General features: G+C 33.0%; 1 protein-coding gene across 1 annotated transcript in view; it reads right to left on the reverse strand.

The window, feature by feature from the left end:
* Positions 1-9,287: 9,287 nt before the first annotated feature.
* The window catches only part of LOC134276201 (uncharacterized), a 35,083-nt gene continuing 23,667 nt past the window's right edge, over positions 9,288-20,703 (reverse strand). Inside the window, exons 4-5 of the mRNA XM_062758481.1 lie at positions 17,258-17,413; positions 9,288-10,318 (exon numbers count right to left, since the gene is read on the reverse strand). Of these exons, the coding sequence (XP_062614465.1) occupies positions 10,133-10,318; positions 17,258-17,413 (342 nt within the window). The 3' untranslated portion in view covers positions 9,288-10,132. The remainder of the gene's footprint in view (positions 10,319-17,257; positions 17,414-20,703) is intronic.

Genomic DNA, 20,703 nt, shown 5'->3' on the forward strand with positions numbered 1-20,703 from the left:
ATGAAAAATTTAAGGAAAACAAATATTGGGCATCTTTATACATAATGTTCAAATATGGAATATTCTTTCAACAGGCTGAAGAAGTCATATTTTGATTCTGATGTTGATTCTGTATACATTCTGGGGATAAAATTCACTTCAAAGATAGCATTTTAATTTTGAGAAATTTGTTTTAATGAGGCTAGGGGTTGGCAGCCATTTTTAGACTATTTCAATCTCCTTTAAAAGGAGAGCTCCATATAAAGATATAAAAAATGATCAAATTTTAAAACTAAAATATATGAATTCTTTCTTTGTCAAATGATAGTTGACAGCTAAAGATACTGTATGTACCTGGTAAAAAAATAATTTAAATCTGGTGGTTAATTTGGGATTTATTTGTTGACCCTCCAGCCTCCTTAAACAAAAATTGCCTTTGATAAGTATTTTTTGCTCATTTCAAGGAACTCAACTCCCCTACCTTTCAATGGTGTCAGTTTAATATATCTTGCAAATTGGGGGACCCACAGCCTTGAGTTTTAAATCCATGCAGGGTCAAATTTAGCTCGTGAGCTTTCTGATCAAAGTATTTGGTGGTCCTCAAAGTATTTCATTTGTGTAGTCCAGAACCATGCATATAAAGTCTATTACAGTAAAACTCAGTTATAACAAAGTCACTGGGACCTATGCTATAATATATGTAATTTGTTATATCCGTATAAGGAATATGCTAAATTTATATTAAATGGGATCCAAGTTAACTTATCTATATAGAAGTTCTATGAATTTGCAATATCTGTGTTTGTTCTATAGGTATGTACTGAAAAATCTGTCGTCAATTTTATATTTAAATAATGGACCAAAAATTAGTATGACAAGAGGCCCAGGGGCCACATCGCTCACCTGAGCAATTGGCTAGGAAAAAGCACAGATGAGATCAGAATTGAAAGTATACTGGGGGGGGGGGAGGGAAGGAGGCTTGAATTTTACCCAGGGGGTCATGATTTGAACAAACTAGAATCTACACTACCTGAGGATGATTAATAAATAAATATCATTAAGCAATGGCTTTGAAGTACGTGAAAAATAGATTTTAAAAGGTTTCCCTATATATTTGTATGTAAAACTTTGATCGGTCATTTTGGCCCCACCCTACCCCCGGGGGTCATGATTTGAACAAACTTGAATCTACACTACCTGAGGATGATTCTACATGAATTTCATCTTTTCTGTCCCAGTGGTTCTTGAGAAGAAGATTTTTAAAGACTTTTCCTATATATTCCTATGTAAAACTTGGATTGCATGGCCATTTTGGCCCCACCCTACCCCTTGGGGTCATGATTTGTACAAACTTGAATCTACACTACCTGAAGATGATTCCAAATGAGTTTCATCTTTCCTGGCCCAGTGGTTCTTGAGAAGAAGATTTTTAAAGATTTTTCCTATATATTCCTATGTAAAACTTTGATCGGCCATTTTGGCCCCACCCTACCCCCAGGGGTCATGATTTGAACAAATTTGAATCTACACTACCCTAGGATGCTTCCACGTAAGTTTCAGCTTTTCTAGCCCAGTGGTTCTTGAGGAGGAGATTTTTAAAGATTTTTCCTACGTATTCCTATGTAAAACTTTGATCGGCCATTTTGGCCCCACCCGACCCCCCGGGGGTCATGATTTGAACAAACTTGAATCTACACTACCTGAGGATGATTCCAAATGAGTTTCATCTTTCCTGGCCCAGTGGTTGTTGAGAAGAAGATTTTTTAAAATGTCATTATTTTTTCTCTTATTCATAATTATCTCCCCTTGGAAAAGGGCCTGGCCCTTTATTTGAACAAACTTGAATCCCCTTTACCCAAGGATACTTTGTAGCAAGTTTGGTTGAAATTGGCCCAGTGGTTCTTGAGAAGATGAAAATGTAAAAAGTTAACGACAACAACGACAACGACGACGACAGACAACGGACAAATTTTGATCAGAAAAGCTCACTTGAGCCTATGGCTCAGGTGAGCTAAAAAATGTCAGTCATCAAATAACTGAATACTTGTTGAAACACCCTCAGGCTGCATGACTGATTGAGAAAAAAGAATATTGCAACAGAGCTTGGAACTTTAACCTAATAGTATACCAACAAATATATACATGTAATTATGCTGTAATTAATTGATTTCAGACAGATGAGTCCTGAAATAATGATTTTGATTTTGTTATCAGTGAAAGTATTTTTAGGATTTTCATATCCTTCAAAGTTGCACTGGTTGTGATTACAACTAATAAACAGGTAAGCAGCATTCACTTCTAAATGTAATTTTTCATAACATGTTTATACAGTATATAACTACAACAGTTATATGAGCATGATGACTGCTCAAAGTCACAAAGTAGGGAGTTGTTGTATGTACAGTAAAACTCGTTTAGTACTAACACGGATATAGCGAATTCACGGATATAGCGAAGTTTTTTCTAGGACCCCAGCTAAATTCTTATCAAATATTTGTAAAATTTTATGGTTATTACAGATATAACAAATTTACGGATATAGCGAACTGATTTTGAGTCCCGATGAGGTTAAATATGATGAGATTTACATTTTTCATAATGAACTTTTTTTTCTTTTAGCATTCATATATAAAAATCAATTAATAATAAAACTTAAGTTTTCGAAGGTATGTTTTGTAATACATGTATTTGCTTCCCTAACATATTTGGTAGTATTACATGAAGGAGAGCATGCATATTGCAAATTCGCTATATATGGTTATACAAATTCGTTAAACAGATATAAAGAATAACGGATACAGCGAATTAAATTCACAGGTCTCCAGGACTTCATTATAACCGAGTTTTACTGTAGTAAGTTAAAATCCCATAGTAGGATGTGGAGACCAGTTTTTTTTTTTTTTTAGAAGATACAACCTTGTGTATAACCATATAACCTGAGGTCCAACAAAATAGATCTTTCCCTATGCTTCATGGCCCTGAGACCTGAGTAAAGGATAAAAGGATGATGTGACATAACTGCTATCTGGGGCCCCTTTTTCCATGACTAATTAATAGAGGATATTCAATGTTTTGTAGTTGAATATGGAATTTATTTCACGAGTGGGACAGGATTTTTGATATTTTCACGAGTGCGAAGCACGAGTGAAAATATCAAGAAATCCTGTCTCACAAGTGAAATAAATTCCATATTCATCTTCAAAACATTGAATTCTTTGTTTATTACATTTTTTAAAAAATATTCTTTGATTTTTCCTTTCTATCTGTATTTTTGTAATACAGTCATAGACTCGTGACGTCATAGTTGAGCGGTTGAGACGTCATAGCTATGTGAGGTGAAAACACTGTAAACATGGATTTAGCAACATATGTTTGGTAATTTTGACAGTTTTATTCGTTGTCAGAATTGTTTATTTATTTCCATCTATCTTATATTAGGTCAAGGGAGATTTTCTTTACAGCAATCTTCGTTATAGGAAGGGAAATCGAGAGTTTTCCCGCACTTCTGATATTCGTCACACTGTGACAGGATATCATTTTGATATCCTTTCACAGTGTGACAGGATATCATTTTTATTCAATGAATAAATTAACAGTATTTCACAGGTAAAAATGTAATAATATTTAATCTACAAGGATGTTGGTAGTTTTCAAACATGAGTGAATAAATACGATGCCTTTTGAATAGTTTCAATAGTTCAGACACATTTTAATTATAAGGAATACTGCATTATCTTTGATTTTTTAGACCCTATCACAGCTAAATTCGGTTAGGTTTGTGCAAATATTTTCTTTTCCGGCAAGGGAATGGGCGGGTCTTAGTACAATAGAAGGATATGCGTGTCCGAGAACACCTTATATGGCTATTGTTATTGTTTCGCACTTAGTCATTGTCCAATCCGATAACAGAACAACAAAACATGCTGGTTTACTACGTTTCCATATTATCGCAGACACGTGGTTTAGGTCAATTTACCTGTTATCCTTTTCCACATTTCAAACTTTTACAATGGTCATCCAATGCTATTTATACTTAATAATACGCATGGATTTTCAGCATTTACGGTTTTTAGGACAAGAAATGCACATGAAACTTGTATTCACCGATACTCGGGAATACGTGTAGACCTAGCGAATTGCTCACCAAACACGCTACAAAACTTTAAACTGTTGTATATCATGTACATTCTATCAATTGTCTGTAGCTGTATATAAATTTTACTGTGCTCTCGGAAATGATACGTATGTAGATCCTTGTCTACTCTGTGACTCAAATGCATAAAAAATATCGGAAAGCAGTAAAATTCCAAGCACGTTTCCATAGTATTTTTGTGGTACTCACTCGTAACGAATTTCATTTAGCTGATTGGTCAGTTAGAAAGTATCGCCTGTGCCTCGATTAGCATATGAATTCATTCTTACGTCAGAAAATCTAGTTCCGTCGATCTGTTTATAATGGGAAAGGCCAACTAGATTTTACAATTTTTTAAAAAATAGCATGTGAGCGCAGTTAGGTACAATTTTCTCCTTTCACGTATAGGTAGATTTCAATAAAATACAGTGACCAGCCAAAGGAGAAAATTGTACCTACCTGTGCTCGTATATTTTAAGGGCTTCAAAGATTGCGGCGGGGTTAAAATGCAATGGGAATTGAATGTAAACATGATACCCCTACCCCAATAAAAGTTCTATATCTTTCAAATTACGTTTCTATTTTTGTTAAAAATAGTTTTCTATAAAGGTACACACATCAGTGATTAGTTACATACAAAAATTTGAGTAAAATTTAGACATTTAATTTTTTGTCAGTATACGAGGGGTCGCAAGTCACCTCATCCTTTGCAGCTCTCCATGTTTTTTAACCGCCATGATTGAATATAGGGTTGTTTTTAAAATGTTTTAAATATAAGTACACTAGTGCTAATTGTAACGGGAACCATTACAGATGTTCCCAAATTCAAATGCCCCCCATCTCTTTTTTGGTGCCTTTTGATGCCAATCTGTCATAACATTACGTGATCTAAGTCCATGCAACGCTTTGTAAAGTGTATTTAAGTATTTGTCTTCAAACATTTTCTTGATAGAGAATCTTTACAAATGAAATCTCGATCTCGATCTTAAAAATTGGATGTTTCCAGCCCAAATTTTCTCAGTCGCGAAAAATGCAAGTGTGTCTTTATTTCTAGTCGCAAAATCAATTGTTTGGTCGCAAATACGACTGTTTTAGTCGCAACTTGGAGCACTGTTATGCATTGCACGCATGCGCATTTGAATGCATGTGCATAATGACCATATCATCTTGTTTTCATTATTTATATACTAGTACTAGAAATAACAGCTTTTATCCAAAAATATCAAAAAATATATTTTAATCTAGTGTATTTGAAATTTTACTCATTTCATGTGCACGCACGTGCATGTCAACCATATTTTCTTGTAGGAGACTGCTTTGTTTGTCTATGCTCTAAATCCAATCCTGTTTGGTTGAAAAACAAGGAAGTTATAGCCATTTCAAGTTTAAGCCAATCAGATTGCAGCGCACATGTATAGACATGTTTTCACGACAACTGTTATATATCATATTGTAGGACATCCTAATGCATGACTATGTTTAAAATTTTAAAGCATTTGGTCAAAAATTAAAAAAAAGATATTGCGATTTTTGTTTCAGCTAATCACAGCGAACCACACGTGCACGCATGTGCATGACAACCATACTTCCTTGTGGAAGTCCATTATGTCTGTCTATGTTCTAAATCCCATACTGATTGGTTGAAAAACAAGGGAGTTATAGCCATTTAAAGTTTAAGCCAATCATATTGCAGTGCATGTGCATCGTGTGTTTACATGACAATTGTTATATCATATTGTAGTACATCGTAAAGTATGCCTATATTTTAAATTTCATAGCATTTCATCAAAAAACAGGAAAGATATAGACATTTTTGTTTCAGCCAATCAGAGCAAAGTGCACGTGCATGCGTGTGAGTTCGTGCTAATTTGACAGTGTCGCATTATCTACACTATTAATATATCCTTTTATAATGAGTTTTAAAGTATTTCATCGAAAAAATATTAAAGTTATATGGCTATATAAAGTTTATCCGTCATTTCACTCATTTCACGCGCCCGCAGGTGCATGCGTATGCGCGCAAAATGTCCTTGAAAGTTCGTTCCGCACACCTACACTACACACCTAATAACCCTAAAAAGGTTTTAGCTCAGTTGGGTGAACACTCGCAGACAAAAAGAGACCAGAGATCAAAGAAATAAAAAAAATAAGAAGAAGAAACCGAGTAAAAACAATATGTTCCCAAACTCTGTTTGGGGAACATAATTATGTTATACGCCATTTAGAAGATTATCCATAAGGGGTTATATTTGAAAATAGACCCTATGGTATCTTGGCCAAATGCCTGGTAAGGTACCCTAATTTTTTTAAGGAACTTGTTCAAGTGCTTATCCTACAATGGCAAATTCTTGGGAAAAATTATATAGTTTTGAGAAATGTGTAGTTGGACCTTAAATCTGTATACAACAAGCATACTGGCGTTCTGACTGTAAAAAGATTTCCAGGCAAAAAAATACAAGACATGTTACAAATTAAGTTTTTATATTACTAGAAATCACATAATGATTAACATTATATACATGTATATATATGTACAGATATGAAAACATGATTGATTATATGATAATGAATATAAATGTACAGTACATTGCATAATTCGTACATTAATAACTGTCTCAGGAAAAATAAATACAGAAAATTTTTAAAGATTTCCCTAAAACGAACAACAACAAAGTGTTATAGTGCCATTAAAATTAAAAACAAAATATCCAGGATGATTTAAACAAATGCCACAAAACAATTAGTATTTCTTTTTGCTACTCCTTTGGGGATTTACAGTTCAAAATATTGTTCTATATTCCAAATTGAAAAGTTTACCTATTATTTTGGTCCATAGTTAGGTGAGATTTCTTTGTTTAAAGTGTGGGTTTTCTGTACATAACCCAAACTTTTCTATAACTCCACCCATCGAGCTAGGACAAAAGTACTAAAAAATCATGCACAATTTTTAAATAAAACAATCATTCAGACTTGTTTTAATGTATACCAAATTCAGGGGAGTAAAACATATCCATTGTATACAGTGTTATGATATACAGATATAATTAACAATTAAAAATGACCATTAATACTTCAACTTAAGTTAAAAAATGAAATTAAAAACTTCAGAAATCGCTCAAGTTTTTTCAACATTTTTACTAAATAGTGTAATGACTAGGGTGACCTTAGCTTAGTAGATTCATATCTATCTTTCTTTTGATAACCAACAATGGAAACATGACAGAAAAAACAGATTCTGAAGTGTACTTAAACTTTTGGATTGTGGATTTAGCCAATCAAAGATCTAATTTTCATTAAATTGAAATATACACCACCCCTAAAAACATTTCAATCAACATACCACTGTGCACGACAAAATATATATTGGGTTTACAAAACTTAAGTTAAGCCAAGTTCTTAATTAATCTAAATTATTTGATTTATGAGAGAGAAAATCATACCAAAACAACATATATATCTCATTGAAACCATACTCGTGACATTTTCAATTACATAAATCAGAAGAACTTTCTAAAAGGAATTAAAATTTAGATACATTTAATTTTTAAGTCGCCCCCATGGTTAGAGCACCTGCCCTAGAGTTAGCAAGTAAGGAGTCAAACCCCACTGTGGGATGTGTAGACCGTATAAACCTAGGTAAAATGTTGCAGAAGGTGTTGGCATGAAGAAGATTCATAATTGTTCAATGAACCTGAGTGCCAAATATACGATGAAATTTGTAGCTCTCCACTGGCAAGTGGTGGCGTCTCCATATGAGCGAAAAATTCTCGAGAAGAACATTAAACAACATACAATGAATTTTTGAAATATATTGTTTAGAAGTCACTAACCCTATGCTCGATGGACGTGGTCAGAGGGACACGAGAAAGTGTAAAATCATATAAAATGCATGTATCATGAAACCAAAGACTTAATGCTTTTGCATGTCAATAAAATACATGTTTGTTCAAAACAAACAAAACTTAATGCTTCAATCACATGAACCAGTCTGACCAATTCCTAAGCTGACTTATATATGAATGATTTTTGAAAACTATGGTACAAGTCATTTACCCCCATATCATACTGTTAATTATGTGCAGATACCCAATGGGTGTGGTCATAATAACAACAAGGGAGCGTAGCTCTCTCGTGTCATTATGACAACGCCCATCGGGTGTTGTGTATATGGTAAGGTGAGGTCAGGCCGCATTTTCGGACTGGTATGACTTGGACGTTTTTGGTTTTTAGTTTAGTTTGATTCAATGAATAAAAATGGTCAGAATGACAACATGTGTGTCATGTTTCAATGCAAGAATAAATCTGTCTAACCCCTCATTTCAAACACAGATGACACGGGTATCCTCACATAACCATCAATTTAACATGAGGTAACTTCTTCTTCAGACACTTTTGAAATAAAATTATACACTTTTGATTGTAACTGTACAAATTTCAATCAGTAAGGTTAAAAATAATTACTAACCAAATCAATTTATTACTCACATGCAGCATACAGAGAAAAAAATTTCAAAAACTGACAATTATAGTACATGTACTAGTATAGACAGACTGATGACAATTAAACAACAGGTGAACAAAATGAATACTCATGAAACCTCCCATAATTGTGAGCTAAAGCTTGTAACATTGCATAAAAAGCAGTCATTTACAAATGCAAAAAGCAAAATCATTACTAAAGCAATTGTAAAATGCATTTTTGCACAAACAATTACATTATTAAATTTTTAAAAAATTATCCAATTTTTAAATTTCAAAATATACAAATTAATCTGTCGTTATACCATATTGTTAAAAATTTTACAACTCAAACATTTCATTAAATTAGAAAACATTGAGCTAATAAGTTAAATCAGATTTATCACAGCATGAAAATCATTTCAATGTCTATAAAATTCATATAAATATACAGTGCCTAGCTGTTGGAGCATAAAATTTGAGATCTATCAGTATGCAACATACCAGCTGTAGATTATCAACCAGTTTCTTTCAAAAACATTAAATCAAAATAATAAAACAAATCTCATTACATTTTTTAACAAAAGAAAGAAAAAAATGTATGAATTTTATACATGTACTATCACATTTTTGTCATGAAATGTATATAAACAAATGAAAAATTTTATCTTAGACTACTACATGAATTTAAAAATATATTCAAGTAAACAGTGTTCATTAGCATGTAAAAAAAAACATCTCACTTCTTATAAACTACATCAAACTTGATACATATTTACATTAAAATAAGATCTAAATAAATAGTACACAGTTTTAAATTGTTCTCCTATTTGAAAATTGCAATACTACAGTGCATATCCCACTTCTCAGTGTTTGTATATTTTTATATCTTTCGGGTGCATACAAAAATTCTTCATCTATGATTATAAACTCTAGAAATCACCTGCATGCATGGCCTTCAACTTATTCTTGCATGAGTCTCGGTGACTATTTTCATTGTGTGCAAAACTTTGTGACAGTAACATATTTACCTCATTCTAAACTTGTAAGTGAATTCTTAGGCATAAAATATTAAAATTTGAACTGATAAATAACCACTTTAAAATGTATAATATGTTGTCTTTAAATTGAAATGAACACAAAATATTGGGGCTGTCACGGGCACCTGAAATAACGCGGAACAGAACAATTCGGGTCAGGTTCTGTTCTGTTTTTCCAGAATCCGGTTCAGTTCTGATTTGTACAATACTGTAGGTTTTGCCATTAAAATGGTGTCTAAAACGAAAGGTTTTTTAATTACCATTATAATGTCAAATTGTGATTTGAATCACTTTAGTTCAATTATCTTTCTAGTTAGGAAGCTTCATTAAACCAGTCATTATGTTGCTGTTTTTAGATTAAAAATTTTTTTAAAAATTGTTGAACATAATTCAAATTGTGACTTTTTATTCTAAACCTGAATCAAGACACCTGAAAGCGAATTAAAAAAAGTTAGAACTGACCTGACCCGAAAATTATAAAACCGTGACAGCCCTACAAAATATGTGCTAAATAAACAAACAACTACCAAAATGTTTGCATACCCAGCCAAAAGAGAACCTCAAGAATGTTTTCCCTCTGGTCTTCAATAAGGTAGTCATAAGGTTTTGTGTAATATATGACACTTCTAATACCCAAGTCACTTTGATCTTTATGATGAAGAATCTTTTGAAAGTGTTCATCTCTCATTTTCAGGAATGTAAATATTACCTGAATAAAAAGAAAATTCATTTGATTCCTTGACTAAAAAGAGATATATGTGCTCCAATGCTCAACTAAGGCCCTACTGTTACATGTATTTATAATCTTTCAGAATCTTAAATTACTTAGGATGAATTCACATAACTTACAGCTTTTCTTGCTTACTGGTTTTTAAGAAGATTTTTTCAAATATTCAAATGTGACAAAAGGCCCATGGGCCTTAAAGGTCACTTGAGCATCAGGCAACAACATTAAAATGCTAGAATTCGGCTCATGTTTTAAGCTAGATTCTATGGCACTCACAATTTTGAAAGAGGGACCATTGCTAATCATACATGTAACTATAGGGTTGTCCCAGAAAAACGCTAGGTTTTTGAATACCGTATATGGTGTATAAGTGGAAATTTTAGCGAGGCGCAAATTTAGTGATTTGTCCTTTAAAATTGGTAATTTATTTTTAGCGAAATGTTATTTTAGCGATTTTAAAATGTAGATTAAAGAAGCTAATACGAATAAAACGCAATTAATTTATAGCGATATTCAATTTTAGCGATATCGGCACCCTCGCTAATAATGCCAAAATTAAATCCTCGCTAAATATTCTACTTATATGGTATTTCAAATATTATACAACCAAAACTAATAGTTTTTGGCATGTTGTTTCGAAATCATCTTTTAAATTTTGTATCAGAATAGTATAGGCCTGTGATGTCAAAAAACACCATTTAAATGAGGCCAAAATAAAATTATACTTTGTTTGGAATTGCCTCCCGCCTCATTGAATTGCCCCCTCAAAAAAAAAAATTATTGACCAAAAGTAGGAAGATTTTTTTAATTCAATAAATTTTTTGCCCATGACATGTATCACACGCACCATACAAAACACTGAAATATAATGTCAGATCTATGTAAAATTAGGGTTTTCTGTTGGTGGTAGATACTTTTTTTTTAAGTCAGAAAATGTATTTAATGTTAACTAAGATTTTTATAAAAAAATTTTAATTTATTTTCAATTAAAAAAAAATATTTTCCTTCCCTCCCTCCTGTGTCTGAAACCCTTCAGGCGGCAATTCAAAACAAACATTTTTTTTAGGACAGCCTGGTGTGAAATATTTTAAATATGTTAAATATATGTTAAATATTGGTGGTCGATGCACAACAATTTTTTTTTTACAAATAACATTGGGATTGAGGTTTTCGTTGTTATCAGGTTATATGGCAATATTATGTCAAAAATTTTACTTACATAAATACTCATTCTATTTATTTCACATCATAAATAACACATATTTGACAATATATATCAATTTGAAAGCGCTTTGAATTATAGACATTGTCAAAAATAGCGACATTAAGCAGTTATGTGGAGCACCAAATTGTCAAGCAACGCGGGATATTACTCCTATAAACAGAGAAAAAGATAACTGTAAACGATGAAAAAACATAAACATTACTATGGAGAACAGATTTATATATAGTTGCAGAGGTTTCCGGGTGACATGACTGCTTACTGATAGAAGAGACTAGCTTACATAAATATATAAGATGAACTGAAAAGGCAAGAGTGAAACATCATACATGTAAGCCTACGTGAAGACAGCTGTTAAATAAATCAATACGGTACGATTATGATCGGGAATGAGATATTGTCTTTTGAAAGAATTAACTCCAAAATCTTTAGTAGCATTAGAATTTGAGATGTATAACTTTGTAACTAAAACAAAATTAAATACATTGCCGAATGTTGTTTAAAAATGAATATGTATAAAGGCACTGTTTTTAGAACAAATTCGTAAACATCATTCAAACAAGAGGCCCAGGGGCCACAGTGCTCACCTGGGCACATCAGGCTGGAATTTAACCCCCCCCCCCCCCACTCCAGGCGTTTATCATTCGAACAAACTTGAATCTACACTACCTTAGGATGATTCCATATAAATATCACCGATCATAGTTTTGAAGTACTCGAAAAGAAGACTTTAAAAGGTTTCACTATAAATCCCTATGTAAAACTTGGGTCGGCCATTTTGGCCCCACCCTAGCCACGGGGGTCATGATTTGAACAAACTTGAATCTACACTACCTGAGGATGATTCCACATGAGTTTCATCTTTCCTGGCCAAGTGGTTCTGGAGAAGAAGATTCCTATGTAAAACTAGGGTCGGCCATTTTGGCCCCACCCTTGAACCAGGAGTCATGATTTGAACAAACTTGAATCTACACTACCTGAGAATGATTCCAAAGGAGTTTCATCTTTCCTGGCCCATCGGTTCTGGAGAAGAAGATATTTTAACATGAGGCCCATGGGCCACATTGCTCACCTGAGAAGCTTTGACCATTCTGTTCTTTACTAGATTTCCCCCTTGTAATACATATTGTGAACATCCCCTCCCTTCTACCCCACTGATCATAATTTAGACAATTTGAAATCTACACTACCACAGGATGCTTCCACATAAGTTTCAGCTTTTCTGGCCCACTGGTTCTTGAGAAGATTTTCAAAGATTTTTCCTATATATTTCTATGAAAAACTTTGATTCCACATTGTACGTGGCCCCACCCTACCCCGGGGGGCATGATTTGAACAATTTAAAATCTACAATAACCCAGGATGCTTTCACATAAGTTTAAGCTTTTCTGGCCCAGTGGTTCGTGAGAAGAAGATTTTCAAAGATTTTTCCTATATATTTCTATGTAAAACTTTGATTCCCCATTGTGGCCCCACCCTACCCCAGGGGGCATGATTTGAACCATTTAGAATCTACAATACCCAAGGATGCTTTCACTTAAGTTTCAGCTTTTCCGGCACAGTGGGTCTTGAGAAGAAGATTTTAAAGATTTTTCCTATATATTTCTAAGTAAAACTTTGATTCCCAATTGTGGCCCCGCCTAATCCCCGTGGGTCATGATTTGAACAATTTAGAATCTACACAACCCCAGGATGCTTCCACATAAGTTTCAGCTTTTCTGGCCCAGTGGTTCTTGAGAAGGAGATTTTTTAATGACCCCATCCTATTTTTGTCTTTTCTTGATTATCTCCCCTTGTGAAGGAATTTGGCCCTTCATTTTAACAATTTAAATTCCCCTTTACCCAAGCATGCTTTGTACCAAATTTGGTCAAAATTGGCCCAGAGGTTCTTGAGAAGAAGTTCAAAATGTGAAAAGTTTACGGACGGACAGACAGACGGACGGACGGACGACGGACACAATGTGATCAGAAAAGCTCACTTGAGCCTTCGGCTTAGGTGAGCTAAAAATGCCATTAATTTTTAACAAATTTATGATTATCTCCCCTTGGAAAACGGTGTGGGCCTTCATTTGGACAAACTTGAAACCCCTTCACCTAAAGCTACTTTGTGCCAAGTTTGGTTGAAATTGGCCCAGTGGTTCTTGAGAAGAAGATGAAAATGTTTAAAGTTTCCGACATCAACAACGACGACAACGACAGAGGACGGACAAATTTTGATCAGAAAATCTCACTTGAACCTTCGGCTCAGGTGAGCTTTAAATGTTGATCATGATGTATGCCAATATTTAACTCTATAGTCCCAGTGAAACAAAAGATATTAAATATAAATATGTCCATTTATGCCCCGCTCGTAGTATATTAGTAATTTAAAGCAACATCAAAATTTGTATGTGTATAAAATTTGATCAGAGTATCTTAAATAGTGATGCAGTTGAATTGCTTACATTATAGTATGTATCAGCACATGAAGTTTGACACTAATTTCATTAAAGTGAGGTCAAGCTCAAAGGAATTGCCAAGGTCAAAAACTGTTGATTCAGTTGAAACAGGTCGAAGAGAATACTCTAAATGAGGTATTATTTGTTAAAATCGCATATATTATATTCGATATTAGGGTATCGTTGAATCCGCGAAATCGGGTATTCCGTGCAACTTTCTATAAAAACTAAAGAATAAACAACGATGCATTATGCCAGTAACTGTTACTTGTACATCAGTATCTTGTGGATTTATTTTTATTAAACCTAATTCATACAGTTGTCAAATAAGTTTAAAATCAAACAACAAACACTGCTAGGGTAACAAAGAGGACACAATGGCGTTATTATTTTTCAATATAATTTCTAAAAACAAATAACTACACTTCGTTTGTCTTTATTTCCCATTTAAGTATTCCATATACTTAATTTTCTAATTTGTGCACTATTCACAAAAACGTGAAATTTTAAAGAAATTAAATGAATAACGCCGTGTTATGTATTTTTACTGAAAAATGTATGGCGTCCCTTTCACATGAAATATAAATTATTCCTAACAGTTAGAGAGTACAGTATAAGCGAGTCATAATTGTATATCTCTGCCATAATAGAATACCAACGTTATCATAAAGAAGAAAATAAAATAATTTAAACCAGAAGTCTCTGTCAAGACTGAAGCTCTACTAGTTTGAACTTATAGCAGAGGAAGAGAAAGTACTTAAGCAGCTGGGATTTGAAACTTTATAAACAGCATCAAATACAATAATGCTCATTGATAAAGTCTCTTTATGTTCTTAGTGAAGTCTACTTGTGTGCCAAGTTATACTGAAATCAGACCAAAACTGTAGGAGGAGTAGCATTGAAACAATTTGACAGACATTTCTATTTTTAGTTAACACGGCAACACCGTTCATCAAAATTATAATTGGATACACAGAATTATGTATCTTAGTGTATTCTACTTGTGTGCCAAATTATATTGAAATCAGACCAAAACTGTAGGAAGAGTAGCAATTTCAAACTATTTTACAGATATTTCTATTTTAAGTAACCACGACAGCACCATTCATCGAAATCGAAAACCGATATATAGAATTATGTATCTTAGTGTATTCTACTTGTTGGCCAAGTTATACTGAAATCAGACCAAAACTGTAGGAGGAGTAGCATTTTGAAACAATTTCACGGAAATTTCTATTTTTAGTAACCACTGCAACACCGTTCATCGAAATCAAAAACAGATGCATAAAATTATGTATCTTAGTGTAGTCTATTTGTGTGCCAAGTTATTTTGAAATTAGACCAAAACTGTAGGAGGAGTAGCATTTTATTTTTTTAAATATCCATTTTCTAATTTTATCCTATTGACATTTTTTTACATCCCCATTGCACCTGTAGACGCTGTTTTTAAAAAAGAACTGATGTATTCTGATATTTGAACAATAAAATATTGGATTCATTAAGAATGCTTTAGTTTTCTTGTTTGATTAGTAACTTAAAGTGAAATCTAAGACATAGTAAATACCTCTATACAATCAAAATTTAATTCTGATTTTTTGTCTCCAAAAAAAAAAAAGAAAGCTTACCTACCTACCCACACCTAAAATGATGAGGCGGTAACATTTATGGCCTAACTACATTTATACATGTAATGTGTATTAATATTAAAAAAAATTATCTTGTTAGTTGTTTTTTGTTTTGTTTTATACTACTACAGTGAAATGTGTGACTTTTTATATGTGAAAAAGGTCGTTTCTAGCTTTCTCCCCCCCCCCCCCCTCCCTCTTAAAAAAAAATCAGAAAAGTTGACAGGTATGATTTGTGTCTTTTTTTCTTTTTTTTCTTCCTCCGACTTGACCTTTCTTGAAAATAATCTGTAAAACTAACCAGAAGTCTCTGTCGAGACTGAAGCTCTACTGGTTTGTTCTTATAGCAATGGAAGGGAAAAGTTCTTAAGCAGTTGGGAATTAAAACTTTACCACAGAAATAAAAAGAATAATGATCCTTGATTAAGTCTCTTTATGTTCTTAGTATAGTCTACTTGCATGCCACATTATATTATAATCAGACTTAAACTGCAGGAGGAGTAGCATTTTTAAAGAATTTCATAGAAATTTCTATTTTTAGTAACAATGGCAACATCGTTCATCGAAATCAAAAACCGATATACAGAATTATGTATCTTAGTGTGGTCTACTTGTGTGCTAAGTTATATTGAAATCAGACCAAAATGTAGAAGGAGTAGTATTTTGAAAGAATTTCACAGAAATTTCTATTTTTAGTAACCACGGCAACAACGTTCATCGAAATCAAAAACCGATACACAGAATTATGTATCTTAGTGTAGTCTACTTGTATGCCAAGTTATATTGAAATCAGACCAAAACTGTAGGAGGAGTAGCATTTTGAAAGAATTTCACAGAAATTTCTATTTTTAGTAACAACGGCAACACCTTTCATCGAAATCAGAAACCGATACACAGAATTATGTATCTTAGTGTAGTCTACTTGTGTGCCAAGTTATATTGAAATCAGACCAAAACTGTAGGAGGAGTAGCATTTTGAAAGAATTTCACAGAAATTTCTATTTTTAGTAACAACGGCAACATCGTTCATCGAAATCAGAAACCGATACACAGAATTATGTATCTTAGTGTAGTCTACTTGTGTGCCAAGTAATATTGAAATCAGACCAAAACTGTAGGAGAAGTAGCATTTTGAAAGAATTTCACAGAAATTTCTATTTTTAGTAACTTACAACGGCAACACCGTTCATCGAAATCAAAAACCAATACACAGAATTATGTATCTTAGTGTGGTCTACTTGTGTGCTAAGTTATATTGAAATCAGACCAAAACTGTAGGAGGAGTAGCATTTTGAAAGAATTTCACAGAAATTTCTATTTTTAGTAATAACGGCAACACCGTTCATCGAAATCAGAAACCGATACACAGAATTATGTATCTTAGTGTAGTCTACTTGTGTGCCAAGTTATATTGAAATCAGAACAAAACTGTAGGAGGAGTAGCATTTTGAAAGATTGTTTACAGACAGACAGACAGATGGACAGCTGGACAGACGGACAGACAGACGGACGGACGACGGACGCATTACTATCGCATAAGCTCTTCTGGTCTCTGACCAGTAGAGCTAAAAATCAAATTATGGTCGCCTAACCAACAAACAGCAGCAGAGCAATATGGTATGCTCTCCCTCATTACCTTTGTCCTAAAGCAAAGTATTCCGAAGACTGCCTCTTCAAATATTGAATATTCATATTCAAGCAAGAGCTCACCAGCGTGTTGTCCTAAAGTGTCAACAGGTAGATTCTCTATGCTGAAAAATTCTGAATCAAATGGCATGATTCGAAGCTTTACCTGAAATGCAGAGTTAAAATGGTAAAAATTACATGAGGCTTTTCTACCTTTTTTTCAGAGGCCATACCAATATCTAATATATGAGGGTTGATCCAAAAGTAATGTCACTACTTCGATAAAATTGCTACTGTTCAACATAAATCAACGAAATTATACATGATTGAAGCTATATTTATTACAAATCAGTCCTGAAAAATTCAAATTAAAATGATTCACACTTTTTAAAATATGGAATCATATACAAAGTGCAATTACGGTAGTCGCCGCACCTAAATAACGTCATATGACGGATACGCACCGTCACACACTTGAACGCTTCCCCTTCGTTTCTTTAATAAATATTTGAGATTTACGAACACAATCATGTATATTTCTCTTTTTATAAGAATTATTGGCACCCATTATACACTCACACTACATATAATTTAGTCCTCTGTCAAATTTTTTTTAATAGTACCATAAGACAAACTCAAAGTTTCTTATATCCCTGTAACTGTCTAATCGTCTCTCTTTTTGGACAACGTAAGACACCATTAAACGTTTGTGCCAAACCTCCCTTTTTAGGTATTTCTGTCCTTTGCTGATCATCCAGCTAGTGACCCATGACTCGCTAAAAATTGCTGAAACCATCTGTAAACAAGTCTCTCTTCTTTATGTCTGATAAATCTTCGTAACTGTTTCTATGAACGATTTCCCCATTTTGTATCAAAAATGCATCACAGCTTGTTTCAGCGATTATCCCCCATTTTGACATTTCCTTTATTCAATCCAGCAGATTAAAACAGCAATGTTTATGATCAAAAAGCAATGACGTCATTTTATTTTCAACTTAAGACCAGAAAATGTCGAAAAGTTTTGTCTTTTAAAATATTGGGTGATTAGAAGCTTTATAAGTTGCTTTTAAATGTTTTTCTTTTCTCATTTTAACAATTTACACTTTAAAACGTGACGTTGAGTTGTGACGCGGCCACACATCTTATGTTTAATATTTTAAACGTCTATAAAATTGATTTAATTAAACATTATTCAATGAAAATTTCAAATTTTGATCAAATTTTATTTTCATGCATCTTTTGGTGCATTATATTTGATAATATGACGCCAAATATTAAAGATATTGACACAGTGACATTACTTTTGAATCAACCCTCGTAGTTTGTTTGATTTGTCCTTTCTATTTTCAACAAATCCAAATTATAAAAATTGAATCTGTACGCGCATCCAAAAATATCCAAATAAAGATTTTTACTTTTTCTTTTTACACAAAAAACATAAAAGTTCTTGCTATCAATATTAATCATGCATGAATTATTATGAAAAAAAAATCAAAATTAATTTAAATAAATCATCTTTCCTTTTTCTGATCTTTGCACTAGCTCATTTAGAATATAATCAAATTCATTTTGTTTATCAAGATTGATTTATTAGCTGCACATTTTATCTAAATGCAGGATATCAAATGCTCTTATTTGTTCTTTCTTTACATAGTGGAAGTACTTGTACTCCATAATTGGCGCCATTTCTGTGTGTCTGTCAATGATCTTTGACTGGTAAACAATTATTAAAAGTGTGTCTTTTATAAAAACAAAGGGGGAGGGAGAGCTTGGGTTAAATAAGAAATTTTGTGCAAACATCAATACAATTTTAAAATACAGTAAAACTCGTTTAGTGCAAACACAGATATAGGGAATTCATGGATATAGCAAAGTTTTTCTGGGTCCCTGGCAAAATTCTTAACAAATCCTTGTAAAATTTTATGGTTATAAGGAACTCTGACATAACGAATTTACGGATATAGCAAACTGATTATCGGTCCTGTTGAAGTTAAATATGATGAAATTAATATCCTTTATAATGAACTTTCAAAGATCTCAAAATTTGATATATTGAACTGACTTTTTTTTGTTCATGGAATTGTATATATAATTCAATTCACAATAAAACCTCAAATATTGAAGTTATGTTTTGCAATATTTGATTCCCTAACATATTTGGTAGTAATACTTGAAGGAAAACATGCATAATGCAAATTCAATTCATATGGCTTTATATATATTTCTATGTAAATTTTTGGTCGGCCATTGTGGCCCGGCCCTTCCCCTGGGGTCATGATTTGAACAAACTTGAATCTACACTACCTGAGGATGCTTCCATATAAATATGATCAATTATGGCTTTGCTATTCTTGATGAGAAGATTTTTAAAGATTTTTTCTATATATTTCTATACTCAAAGTCAATAGAAATGCAACATTCTAAATTAAGGTTGAAAATTATATACAGGTTATAACTATGGACCAAAAAAGTTAGGAAATCTTTTCCTTTGCCAAATCAGTTTTTTAATCATAGATAAATGAATTTCTAATTTTCTATCCATTACTGGAAGTTGCTTGCCCTCTTAAAAGATATCAAAATTTTGCATTTTCAAAAAAAATTTTAATAATATTTTGGTGAATCTGCACTACTTGAGGATGCTTCCATATAAATATGATGAATTATGACTTAGTTATTCTTGAGAAGAAGATTTTTAAAGAATATTCTTATATAATTCTATGTAAAACTTTGGTCGGCTATTTTGGCCCCGCCCTACCCCTGGGGGTCATGATTTGAACAAACTTGAATCTACACTACCTGAGGATGATTCCCTCTAAGTTCCATCTTTGCTGCCACAGTGGTTCTTGAGAAGAAGATTTTTAAAAAACATGCCACCAAATTTTCATTAATTGCCAATTGTCTCCCCTTGAATGAGGGCGTGGAATAAAAATTTCTTGACAATATACAAATCCACACATTCATTTGAAGTTGGGTGGGGGGGAGAAATTTTCTTGAATTATAGGCAAAACTCTTTGGGATAAAATAATGGAATAAGTCCTAAATAACAGGATAGGTTGACGAAACTATGTACAACATGTTTAAGAGGGGTGGTGCTGACAAACTGTTCATCTCTATATTCAAAATATGGCCAAAAAGTCTAAGTTGGAAAGTGTAGAAATTCCCGGAAAAATTAAGGAATCGGAAATTCCTGGTAATATGCACATCTACCCATTGTGTCCTAAATATCTGCAAAATTAACGAAATTCTGTGCAGCGGTTTATGAGGAGTTGCACTGACAAACTGTTCATCTCTATATTCAAGGTATGGCCAAATGCCTAAGTTAAAAGTGCGGAAATTCCCGGAAAAAATAAAGGAATGTGAATTTCCTGGTAATATGCACATCTACACATTGTGTCCTAAATACCTGCAAAGTATGACGAAATTCTGTGCAGCGGTTTATGAGGAGTTGCGCTGACA

Source organism: Saccostrea cucullata, unplaced genomic scaffold, assembly GCF_032062105.1.
Source record: "Saccostrea cucullata isolate Sc308-1 unplaced genomic scaffold, CSIRO_AGI_Scuc_v1 ctg2225, whole genome shotgun sequence".
NCBI classification, from domain to species: Eukaryota; Metazoa; Mollusca; class Bivalvia; order Ostreida; family Ostreidae; genus Saccostrea; species Saccostrea cuccullata.